This window comes from Paramormyrops kingsleyae, chromosome 2 (genome assembly GCF_048594095.1).
Source record: "Paramormyrops kingsleyae isolate MSU_618 chromosome 2, PKINGS_0.4, whole genome shotgun sequence".
In the NCBI taxonomy this organism is placed as follows: Eukaryota; Metazoa; Chordata; class Actinopteri; order Osteoglossiformes; family Mormyridae; genus Paramormyrops; species Paramormyrops kingsleyae.
This window is the reverse complement of record NC_132798.1, coordinates 23,232,369-23,245,016: the sequence shown is the minus strand read 5'-3', so window position 1 is coordinate 23,245,016 and position 12,648 is coordinate 23,232,369. Positions and strand designations below refer to the sequence as shown.

The following is a 12,648-nucleotide window of genomic DNA, read 5'->3' as shown; positions in this document are numbered from 1 at the left end:
ATCACAGGTTATCATCACACAATGTGGACATTTGGTCCCCACAATATAATATATACATTAGCCTCCCCCCCTACACACACACACATACAGCAGAGGCAGGATTTCACCGTGCCCCCTTCCTTGCTGTCTCCTTGTAGATGAGTGCGTTATGAGCGTGAACTTTGAGTTCCGCGACGAGGAGGACTACGAAGGGAAGCCGGCCCTCTTTGCCACCACCTCTGTCCTGCTCATCGTTGGCATTGGAGTCGGCGTCTATCTTTTCCTGAAGTCGCGCTCTAAGGAGGCTCCCAAGCCCAAGCCTGGGGGCTACGAGAAACTGAACAACAGCGGCACCGGGCCCTACAGCAAACCCATGACCTCTTACGAACCCAGCCGCTCGGAACAGCTGGTGGAGTTCAATGACCGTGCTGAGGAGGAAGATGATGATGACGATGAGGACATTGTGTACATGGGCCAGGATGGGACAGTCTACCGCAAGTTTAAATACGGGGCTCTAGACGATGATGAAGAGGACGAACTTGAATATGATGATGAGAGCTATTCATTCCGATAGTTATACAGATGGAATCATTTTTACCCTTGTAGTTAGCTCATCCTCATTAAAGCACTCCTGATTGTCTCCCACCCCGTATTTAAAGGTGATGACATAGTCTATTCCAGTTTCCCAACCCAGTCCACGTTTTTGCTTCCTCTCAGCTCCCAGCGCACCTGTACCAGGTATTCAGTGTTCCTGATTGTCTGGGAGCTGGGAGGGAGCAAAAATGTGGATTGTCCAGGGTTCCCCAAGGACTGGGTTGGGAAACACTAGTCTACTCTTATTGCCTGTCTCCCCCTTTTATTGATTTCTTTTTGACCCATGAAAATCCATTGACTAATTTACATTTACACCCAGAATACAATTACTGTCAGTTTAAATCCTTTTAATTTAGACGTGATACAATCAAAAAAGGATTCCTCACCCTCCATGCCACCTTAAGACAGGAGTTTACGTTTTCCACGCGTGACTTATTTTTCCATTTAGGATGAACGGAACAATACGAACCAAGAATAAAAATATTTAATTAGGTTGAGGGATGAATTCTTACATTTGCTTCTTGCACTATTCTGTAGAAGTGATGGCGTTTACAGGCTGGATTTTGTCTATGTTGATTTGTTTGATCAGTGTTGTTTATTGATGTGAAAGTTATTTGTTGTAAATGTTTCAAGAAATTAAACCAGTACGTTGAATTTTACGGGCGTTCCTGTTAATATAAGGATATTTATTTCCTAGTTATGTAATTTTTTTTTGTACTCTCTGTGGTACTCTCTGTGGTACTTTGCACGGCTGCTGAGTGCTGACATAGTGCAGTGTTTCCCAACCCGGTCCTCAGGGACCAACAGCAGTCCATGTTTTTGCTTGAGCTGGCAGGCAGGGGGGGCATTATCTGGCAGGGAGCAAAAACATGGACTAACTGTGGGTTCCCAAGGACCGGATTGGGAAACACTGACATGGAGGTTAGACAGAAATGAAAACCAATAACAGTTAACATGCAGTTCTTTATCAGCTTAGAAATAGTTTTTTTTAAATACATTTTTAAAATAGTACCTGTTGCTACGTTACAGTACTGTTCCTTAAAATGCTGACATATTTTATGTTGAATGTTAAACCTTTTAAAACTACATTTGACAGCAATTAATACAAAACCATTTATACATCTTAGCTCAATCTATCCTAAGACTATCCCCATCTCACAGGAGTAATCTCTGTCCATCCATCCACATACACATTGCTGGTAGAGATGGCAGGAGAAAACCACAGCAGCTAGAAGTACAAGTCCAGACCAAGATTTTGTTTCAACCGGCCAGTTGAGTATAAAGAGTCACATTCAAAGTGTACTGAACTGAATGGTTGAAACAAACACTTGGTCTAGATTTGTATTTTATGTACCTGAACTTTTCATGTCTGCTGGGCAGGACATGTAATTGTAGATTATGAAGGAGGGTGGATGTTCTGTCCAAGTGATTTCTTCCCATGGTGCACTACAAAAGCTGTGCAGTCCAGAAAGTATTCCAGGTCATAGCAACAACATATAGAGTGTGGCTCCTATAAACCCCAGAGGAGCCTAGAGCCTGAACCAGGAAGTACAGCACACGAGGTGGGGCATGCACAGGACGGGACGCCAGGAAGTGCAGCACACGAGGTGGGGCATGCACAGGACGGGACGCCAGGAAGTGCAGCACACGAGGTGGGGCATGCACAGGACGGGACGCCAGGAAGTGCAGCACACGAGGTGGGGCATGCACAGGACGGGACGCCAGGAAGTGCAGCACACGAGGTGGGGCATGCACAGGATGTGTTACCAGTCCATCACAGAGCACGCAGTCATGTGCACAGGAAATTGCCACATGCAATTATAGATGCCAATCTATGTAGGGCATGTTTTTGGACTTTAAAAAAAGCCCCATTTTCTGCTTATATGGTTATGTTGTCATAACGATCCATATACAGGCAGTCCCCAGGGAACCATTTAAGTAAGATTATTAAGGTACCCAGGTAACATCCATTCCCTAAGTCTGTCTTTTGAGTCAGAGCAGATAGATATGGTGTTAATTTAGCAACAGTTTGTCAAGTGTTTGTCCTAGTAAGTATTTTACATTTCTATGCACTAATATCCTAAACCTAATACAGTATAAAATAGTACAGTAATAACAATAACTACTTATGGTACTGTACTGCACCTCACGCCTACTGTAATTGTCTTTTTAAAAAGCGTGAACGTATACTCAGACTGACACTAACACATACATTGTGTGCACAATGTTCATTTAGCAAAAGCGGCATAATAAAAATGGTTAACTACATAGGCACACTAGTGCGGACTCGAAGGTCAACCGCTGAAGCAGCACAGTTTTCCAGGAGCATAACTACGTACCGCGTGCGTCCGTAATTATGAAGCATCGCATTTATCTCATTTTTAATATAATAGGCTTTGTGGCAGTCCGTTCATAAGTATGAGTTGACTAAGTTGGACATTCTTAACCTGGGGATATCCCTGTATTCTCTTTCCTTACCAATGTTCAAAAAGTTAAAATGTAACATTTCTATGCCTTTCAAGAGGGCAAAATTAATTGCCTCCAAACAATTATTTAAGATTTGTGTATCATATTTCTACGCAAAATGTGTTCAGGATTATGACTTACATAATGGTTTGTGATAACCCTTTTTAAAAGGTGCCTACAGTTTCAGCATTGTCCACCCCACAGGTGTCAGACTCCAGTCCTGGGGGGGCCAGAGCCCTGCACATTTTTGGGTTTCCCCTCGTTAAACACACCTGATTCAACTTCTTCTGCTAATTACCACATAGCTGTTGAGCTGAATCATTTGTGGTGGAACAGGGAAAGAACTGAGCTGCGGCCCCCCAGGACTGCAGTTTGACACCCCTGGTCTACCCAATCAAAGGAAAAAAATAAACAAGAAGTGACAATGATGTTTTCCTTTTTGTGACCAAAGAAGGATCTAAAAGAAAACATCTGAAGGAATTAGCAAGTCAGACATAAAAGACGAGCAACTACACTAATTGCAGGTGCATTCATTAAATGTTTTATTTTTAGTAGACAATTTCTTTACACAGCTGAGTACAGTACTTTTGCTTGAGGAACAATTTTGTATGTAATGTCATAGCAGTTACAGACAAATTCCAGATAACAGTGTCTGATTTGCACGACAGACCTAAGATGTGGAAGCAGAGCCTGACTAAAGTGTAGCTACTACATAGCCGGAACAGCAACAGCTGCCCTCTGTCACCTCTGCATGTTACATATATAAGCCAAGAAGAATATGCTAAAATGTACTTTCTGTTCAAGTTGCCTCTAGATTATCTAAAAATAAAAGGCTGTTCCCTTAATTCAGGCTAGGGGGTCTGTTAGCTGGAGAGGAAATTTGAAAAACTCGCATGCCAATTTTCATGCTGTGTTTCAAGGTCCTCCTGCCACATTGCACAATTCAATATGAGTTAATCTTTTACATTTCAATATCTCATCTTCTCAAAGTATGATAACCTCAAAACTGACAGATTTTCATATAGTTATGCCCTGATACAGAATTTAAAGTAAAATCTAGTTAATCCAGATCGTATATTATACATATGATTCAAACCGTGAGCCATTCATTCCCACTATCTGTTGCACACTTCTGCACAGTAGAATTACAGATATTTCTTCAAAGCAAATAAATAAAAACGTACACATCCCACGATAAAATGGGAATAAAATGGAAATATAAAAAAACTTGAGTCCTGCCCTCTTCTTCCATTCTGCTCTTTGTAAACACCCCCTCCGTGAGCAAAGGTCTCCTGTCTTCTCTTACAGTCGATTGTGTGCGTTTCTACTCTCAGGGGAAGTGATGAGTCTGCATGAAAGCTATTTCTGACTTTTCAGAGCACTGGACTTTTTGAGCTTTCCCATTGAGAAGAAAAATCTATTCGGAGTTAAAATGCAGCGGAAGAGCAGGGATGTTTCTCTGCTGGAGCTAATCTGCATTCGACCACCATGTGACAGAAAGACAATAACCAGTGTCAAAAGCAGGCTATTGAAAAAATAGCAGGGATTTAGAATTGGGAATTGAAACATGTGCACGGTGGCACATAGGTAGATACTGGCCAACAAGCCAAAGGCAAATATTTCCCAGTACTTCCAGCACTTAACCAGCCCCACAGACAAAGCAGTCCTAGGACTCTGAGCATGACGCCGACCCCCTCACTCCTGACATCAGGCTGGGGTACAGGGGGTGTCATTTTGATCCTGAGGTCTTCACCTTATCGGTCCTGGACAAGCCCGCGGCAGTCATTGCGCTGAGTACAGCGGCAGGTTACAACGAATGCTCAGGAGGAATGGGGTGGCCTTTCACCTACAGTACTGGGGTGGTACAGTAAAGGGTGAGAAGATTATCGTACCATGACGACATACATAAGAGTAACGAGACAGGCCAAGGAACAAAGAGGTCTGGATGCACTCACAGTGGCTTCTGATATTGCAGTGTGAACCAGCCATGAATGACAAGTAAAACAGGTCAAAAATGCTTGTAGTCAATCGTTTTACCCAGAAAGGCTAAGAGCAGGAGGCAGACAAACAAAGGGGTGACGACTGCGTCATGCTCCACGGTCCCTTGGCCTCCTGTCAGTGGCCGTTGACGACGGGGTTGGCGCATTCCCTGAAGAAGTTGTCCTGCTTTAACTTCTGGTGATCTGGCAGGTCCAGCCTCCGCTCAGCCTCCTCAATGTCACTTTTGATTGCTGCTATCAGTGCATCTGGGAAGCAGAGGGATGAGGAAGCGTTTTCAAAGCTGACAGCACAAGCAAAGGTAAGAGGCACCAACCCTTTTTCGAGGTATGGCTGAGTGGCAGCATGATTAAATGACGCAACATCTACAAGGGAGTCCCTGAGGTCAGGTCTGATGACCGGCTGTGTTTTCTTAATACTAGTTCAGAAATGAGAGTTACACAAGGGAATGATTAGGACCACTACTGCAGACAAAACAAGGGAAATGTTTCGTTACGAAGGGCAGCCGAAACTATTCACTCAGATCAGCAATAGAGTGTAACGTTATCGTAATTCCATCACTTTAATTTAAACGTGGCTCTCTGAGACAGACTCACACCAAAGGCACAGCAGTATTTTAGCCATGAAAGTGCTGCTCTGCAAGCGATTAAGGCACAAGATTTCGTTTATTGTTAAATATCTAAACCAGTTGGGCCAGCAGGGTGTAAATAATGTAATGCAGTATGATGCAGGGCTACCACACACCCAGCAAATACATAAAAACCCCAAGCTAGAGACCCACCACACACGGAAAAGCATTGTTTTGTTTCTACGGAACATGGCACTTATTTTCTCTTAAAATATCACCCAGCCAACTTACGCTACAAAACACAAGCCACACACGCTAAACCCAGTTGCCTTACTTCTGATTTTAAGAGTGAGAACTGACACCACATCACACGTGAGTTTTTTCTCCTTACCAAGGGATTGATAATTCTTCTCTGGACGAATGTAGCCAACCAAAACAACGCTCAGGGTGGCTCCATAGAAATCCTCCTTAAATTTGTGAATCACATGTGTTTCCTTCAAAACAAACAAGCATGGAGACAACAGTGACATAAGATTGAAAGTAAAAATAGTGTATAAACATTGAGATGTGAATATGAACAGATATTCAACAAATATCAGTATGTCCACTGGCAACTCTCAAAGCTTACTATTGATATATACTAATTAAACTTTATTTGCATTGATATTGGGCACAAACTCAAACATAAATTAGACAATCAAATTAGTATTATTTCTAAATTTGAAACACGAGGTGAAAAGTGCCATAACACTGAAGCCTTAGCAAGCGGTTAATCTTACTGAGTGTTATCTGACCCAGTCTGGTCAAATATCTTTTCCCCCCACCCCATTGGATTAATAAGGAAGCAATAAGCTATAATAAGTGAAGGGAAAATTGCCTGATGACTAAAGATGGCTTCCACATGTCCAATGCTGTGTCCCTTGTTACTGTGAGCCAAAAAAAAAAACCAACACGATTTAAAAGTCTGGGAAAGAAATGTCATGCATGAATAATACTACTCCAAAAACTGACGAAAGATCAAAAAAGTCAAGTTGTCAAAAGCAAATTAAATTGCTTTCAGCCTGCAAGCCACAACAGCTGAAACATGCTGCACATTAACCCAGATGGTCCATATTGTGTGTCAGCTGAGGAATAACACTATTTTTTGTAACATTATCATATGATACAAAGTACTATAAAGTACAGTTATAATTTTACTAGCACGATGTAATATTGTTTGTTTTTTTTCTGTGTGGACTTAAAGTCCAACAAATTAAGGAAATTTTGAAAGTTCTATGTAAACAGTGAAATGTGGGGGTTGGGGAGCTTTTCTAGGCAGTTTGTATCAGGATTTAATGTGTAGAAATCAGGTGATCAGATAAGCCTCTCAGCAGTGAAAAGGACACATTCAACTTGTCTTTTTGACCATCACTGACTTAAACTGCACTTTCCAAACAGAAGCTGAGGTTTGATCTGAGCAGCTCTGCTCTTCCTTCGGTTGACTTTTTTGAACGTATTACGCCAAACCTTGAGATGACACACCTCAAGATGAACAGCTCATGGCATTAAACTTGATTGTCTTTGTTCAAATTGAATGCATGTACTTCATATGCAGTAAACGGTTAAAATCTTCCAAAACTAATTTCCATGTTGTTTCAAGAGTTAACTGTCACAGACAGGATCCTTTGCGTTTGTCAGTTTTTGACCAAGTTTCATTAAATCATCAAACAATGATTGTAACTCATCAAGTAGGCTAATGAGCACACCTACATGCCACAATAGGTGTAGCCAAAACCAAAGGTGATTTCTCCTTCAACTGCATTTAGCAACATTCCATAGCAAAAACAACACACCTTTTAATGTAAACACCTGCTCTATATAATGTCATTTCATTTGACCTTAAAGACCTGGATAAGCATTCAAAGGACTATTAGATAAGACTGACACCATTCAGACAGATAGATGTCACTTAGACACTTGACTTGAGTGACTAGATGGGAAAAGGTAAAACAGTATAAAAGTGCCAGTCATCACTTATCCAGTAAAAATGCAGAATAAGAACATAAGAAAATAAGAAGTTTACAAACGAGAGGAGGCCATTCGGCCCATCAAGCTCGTTTGGGGAGAACTTAACTAATAGCTCAGAGTTGTTAAAATCTTATCTAGCTCTGATTTAAAGGAACCCAGGGTTTTAGCTTCCGCTACACTAGCAGGAAGACTATTCCATACTCTAACTACACACTATGTAAAGAAGTGCTTCCTCAAATTTGTTTTAAAATGTTCTCCCGCTAATTTCCACCTATGGCCACGAGTTCTTGTATTTGAACTAATGCTGAAGTAACTATTCGGTTGAACAGCATCCAAACCTGTTAGAATCTTATACACCTGGATCATGTCCCCCCTTAGTCTTCTTTGCTCAAGGCTAAACAGATTCAGCTCAGCTAACCTCTCCTCATAAGACATTCCTCTAAGACCAGGAATCATTCTCGTAGCCTTCCGTTGCACCTTTTCTAAGGCAGCAATGTCCTTCTTAAGGTATGGTGACCAAACCTGCACACAATATTCTAGGTGGGGTCTTACCAAGGAATTATATAAATGTAACATCACCTCCCTTGACTTAAACTCCACACACCTAGAGATATAACCCAACATTCCATTGGCCTTTTTTATTTCTTCCCCGCACTGGTGAGAATGATAAACAGATATAAATGATTTCTCATGCATTGAATCGTTCCTTCAATAATCGCAAATCAAATTTCCGATGATTTACTCCTGATTGAACAGTGATCCGTCATTAAATGTGAGCATATCAGCCTGGCAAAGGACTAACCAACGCTTGACTGCTCTCCTGTTTAGGTTTGATGAGCCCAAAATTCCACCCAAAGCTTGTTCATATGTTCAATAGGCCAAAACATTATCATTAGAAATAAAATAGCCTGTACCATATCTGTCCCCCCCCCCCCCCCCCCCCTCACAGTTATAGGGGTTTTCATACATAAAGGATACAGGCCAGAAGGTAAGGAAAAAACACTTCAAATTAGTCTTGCCCAACTGCTATAAGAAAAATGTAATTATATTACAGCTATTTCTATATTGCTTAAATGAATGCATATTTTCCCAATTTCCAGTCCCTTATTGATTCTCTGTGTCTGTACATGCATGTATATAATTAACTACATAAAAGGGTGATTTACCATTTCACCCAGAAAGCAGATGGGTGGGTGTGTGTGTGTGTGTGATTATTATTGATGTCCTGGTGTATAAGAGGTTTCAGGCTGTGTGTTGGACTATCCAGTTACCATGGATTTTTTGGTGTTCTTGAAGTAAGGGTTCCAGCCAATGCTCATGACCATCTTATGCACATCCCCATTCCCGAGGCTGGCCCAGCCATAGTAGATACCAGTGCTGATGTCTGCTGGGAGATGTTCCACCACAGAAGCAGGGAAATTTGCTGTGGGGTAGGACAGAGACAAACTGTCAATCACACAGTTGCGAAGACGGCTTGGGGACTCACATTAATGGGACCACAGCGTGCAGCCTGTGGGAATACCAAAGTGGATCATAACGAGCAGTCACCTTTCCCAGTCCTACTATTACAGTCAATACATGTATGCACAGATGCACTTTAACTTGTTACACTGTTACATCGCACATTTTTTATTTGAAGTTTTCATTTGTACAGTCTAGTTATGATTTTATATATCTTTAAAAGTCTTTACTGTGTACAGAGACTATTTCTGTGACTAGCATAAATACCGCATACATTTTATATAAATTTATAAGTAAATTTTACTCAAGTTATTTTGCAATGATCAATGTATAACAAAAGAACAAAAACCTGTATTACACAACTGACCTGAAAAAAGCCAAAAATATCGCAGCAATTTTCTGTTTTTAGGAAAAGCTCGAGTACTGCCAACAGGACTGGGTTCATGATCAATCTTAAATCCAGGTGTTGACCATTTCCAGTTCTTATTACGACTACGCTGCCCTTAAAAATACATGTAGGCCTATCGTTTACAGTAAGTTTTATGTCGAAGGTCAGACATGTTAATTTTAAACACATTTAATATTGCTGTAAAACAGTGGCGGTAAGATATGAATGCGATGTGCTCGGCTTCTGGGATCCAAGCTTGGTGGCGGAGCAGCCCCGATATCGGATCCATAAATTTAAAATCCAAGCAATCTAGGCAATTGCTCCAATCAACCAGCCAGCCATCTAGAGAAATTTCTAGCTGAACTCATTGGCCAGTAAAACACGGGTTAGTCAAATCGCCGCTTACCTGTGGGTATTCCCAGCTCCTTGCTCCCTCGTCCAAACCCTCGAACAACTTCCCCACGACAGAAATATGGGAGACTCCTCATCATATTCACCTTCTGGGACTTCACTCAAAAGTCGATCTCTAACCACTAACCTCACATACACCTATTGCTTGACATCTACTTCCGGTTGCGCTACTACAGAGTTCAACTTACAAGAATAGCATGTTCTCTGTTCCTACAGCGCCGTATAGTGATGAGGAAGTAAACTGCACACTAATTCTATTCAAATAGGTGAACCTCCAAGAAATCTGATTTGGTGGGGAAGGGGGTTTCATTAAGCAGACGATCCGTAGACACGCCCTTGGGAGAGACAGGGCTTAATTGTTTTAAGACGAACGGCTCTATTAAAACATTAAATTAAATTAAATTAAATTAAACATGGTGTCTTTGGAGGGTGGCCTTCAGAGGGAGGGGGCACAATGGTTCAATGGGGTGGGGGGTTCATGGCCACGAATTCTCCGCTTGATGCCAACTCTGACTTTGACACAGGTTGCTATGTCATTTATTTAATAACTGTGTGCTGTATATACTCACTGGCCACTTTATTAGGTACACCTTGCTAGTACTGGGTTGAACCCCCTTCACCTTCAGAACTGCCTTAATTCTTTGTAGCATAGATTCAACAAGGTGCTTGAAACATTTCTCAGAGACTTTGGCCCATGTTGACATGATAGCATCATGCAGTTGTTGCAGATATCTCAGCTGTACCTTCATGATGCAAATCTCCAGTTCCACCACATTTCACAAGTGCTCTATTGGGTTGAGATCTGGTGATTGTGGAGGACATTTGAGTATAGTGAACTCTTTGCAATGTTTGAGATACCAATCTGAGATGATATGCGCTTTGTGACATGGTGCATTATCCTGCTGGGAGTAGTCAATAGAAGTTGGGTACACTTTGGTTATAAAGCGATGTACATGGTCCCCAGTATTACTTAAGTAGGATGTGGCAATTAGACGAATCTCGTTTGGTACTAAGGGGCACAAAGTGTGCCAAGAAAATATCCACCATACCATTGCACCAGCAGCCTGAATTGTTGATACAATGGCAGGATGGATCCAGGCTTTGATGCTGTTTACGCCAAATTATGACCCTACTATCTGAATGTCGCAGCAGAAATTGACACTCATGTGGTAGCGCTGTGAGAGATGTGTACGCAAACACATATTTTGGTTGATTCTGTTGTAAATTTCATTTATGTATTTTTTTCCAAGAAAGGACAATTAGAGACAAGGAAGGATTTACAACAGTGAACACTGAATGTAGACATTAAAGTGATGTTAACCACTTACCTCTCTCCAATTTTTTTATTTCAAGCTTCGGTTTTTTTATTTTCAGTTGTGTATATTCAAGGTGTGCTTTTCGGACTTCTATTTCCTGGATCAAATACCTCTTGTAAATAGCACGGATATCTGTCTCATTAGAAGGAACAAATAAGAATTATTCATTCATTCTTATTAATTACATTAAACAGTTTATCACTTACCTTCTTCCTTTGACTGTCTGAGTACATGCGGGCTATGCTGATGAGGGCTGAGAACATTGCCCACCTGGTTCTTCAAACTCCTGTACACAGCAAATACTGCATGGGTTTATAAGAAAGAGACAAAAGTTATTCGCTGCAAAATAGTTTCAAGTTCATACGGCTAGCATTTCTGAGCAAACAAAAATTGTTTCTTCATCCTTCTGTGTCGTGGATGGCCCTGCGATCTGCAACAATGGAATGTTTGTTGGTTATATTTATTTACCATGACCACAATGCAATCAAATTCAATTTTTATTTGTCACATACAAAGTATGACATGCAGTGGCCTGCTTATTGCTGTACAATGACCATAAGTATTAACAGTAGAACTAAGAAGTAAAACTATTTCCATTAGAAGCGGGACTTAACTTAGAAGAATTAACTTAAGTGAACAAAAACCCACAATACATGACAGAATTAGCAGCAGATGAAGGCATTGGACTGATAAACATTACATATAAAACCCACAGTTATTGCAGTGTATTAAAGTATATGATTAAATACAATACTCACAACAGATTCTAATAACTGTGGTTCGGGATCCAAGAGGGTCAAGACACCATCCACTACTGTAATGCATTAGAATATATGTTTAAGACATTTAACAGAAAGCAAGGCAGAAAGGGGGAAACAGTAAAGACCTACCGTACCTTTAACATAAGATTGCACATGACTGGAAGGAACAACGTCTGAGGATGTTCCTGCCTCAATCCCCTCAATAATAGGCTGTGCACGGTTCTGTGCAAGGGCCATCACCTCGGGCTGGGGTACAGGCTGCTGTAGGTGGGCCATCACCTCGGGCTGCGGTACAGGCTGCTGTAGGTGGGCCATCACCTCGGGCTGGGGTACAGGCTGCTGGAGGTGGGCCATCACCTCGGCTGGGGTACAGGCTGCTGGAGGTGGGCCATCACCTCGGCTGGGGTACAGGCTACTGTAGGTGGGCCATCACCTCGGCTGGGGTACAGGCTGTTGGCGGTGGGCCATCACCTCTGTTGGGGTACAGGCTGCTGGAGGTGGGCCATCACCTCTGTTGGGGTACAGGTTGTTGGCAGTGGGCCCCCACCGGTTGCAGCAGCCGCAGCTCTCTTTTTGGTGGCTAAATTATACAATGCAACGTGGGCTTTAAATGAATTCTTTAAAAATGTAGTTCTAATTAGATTTACTTTTTACCATTCTGAAGAATATTTTTGTATTTAATCTTCACTTGCTGCCAGG

At 41.7% G+C, this 12,648-nt stretch overlaps 2 protein-coding genes across 5 annotated transcripts in view; one reads left to right on the top strand and one right to left on the bottom strand.

The window, feature by feature from the left end:
• pcsk5b (proprotein convertase subtilisin/kexin type 5b) overlaps positions 1-1,232 on the top strand; it is a 75,313-nt gene extending 74,081 nt beyond the window's left edge. For all 3 annotated transcript variants that reach the window (XM_072708099.1, XM_072708100.1, XM_072708098.1), the window contains exon 37: positions 138-1,232. In XM_072708099.1, the coding sequence (XP_072564200.1) occupies positions 138-553 (416 nt within the window). In that variant the 3' untranslated portion in view covers positions 554-1,232. The remainder of the gene's footprint in view (positions 1-137) is intronic.
• A 2,325-nt stretch (positions 1,233-3,557) lies between these two features.
• rfk (riboflavin kinase) lies at positions 3,558-10,094 on the bottom strand. Of its 2 annotated transcripts, XR_002837077.2 has the most exons (5): positions 9,868-10,094; positions 8,884-9,035; positions 5,997-6,099; positions 5,089-5,285; positions 3,558-5,037 (listed from the first exon to the last, which is right to left on the bottom strand). XR_002837077.2 is itself a non-coding variant. In XM_023803165.2 (4 exons), exons 1-4 carry the CDS (start codon positions 9,950-9,952, stop codon positions 5,155-5,157), a joined length of 471 nt encoding a protein of 156 aa, XP_023658933.1. In that variant the 5' UTR covers positions 9,953-10,093; the 3' UTR covers positions 3,558-5,154. The 2 variants fall into 2 exon arrangements, 1 of the variants encoding a protein (XP_023658933.1); XM_023803165.2 differs by having other exon boundaries at positions 3,558-5,285; positions 9,868-10,093.
• Between the last annotated feature and the right edge of the window lie 2,554 nt (positions 10,095-12,648).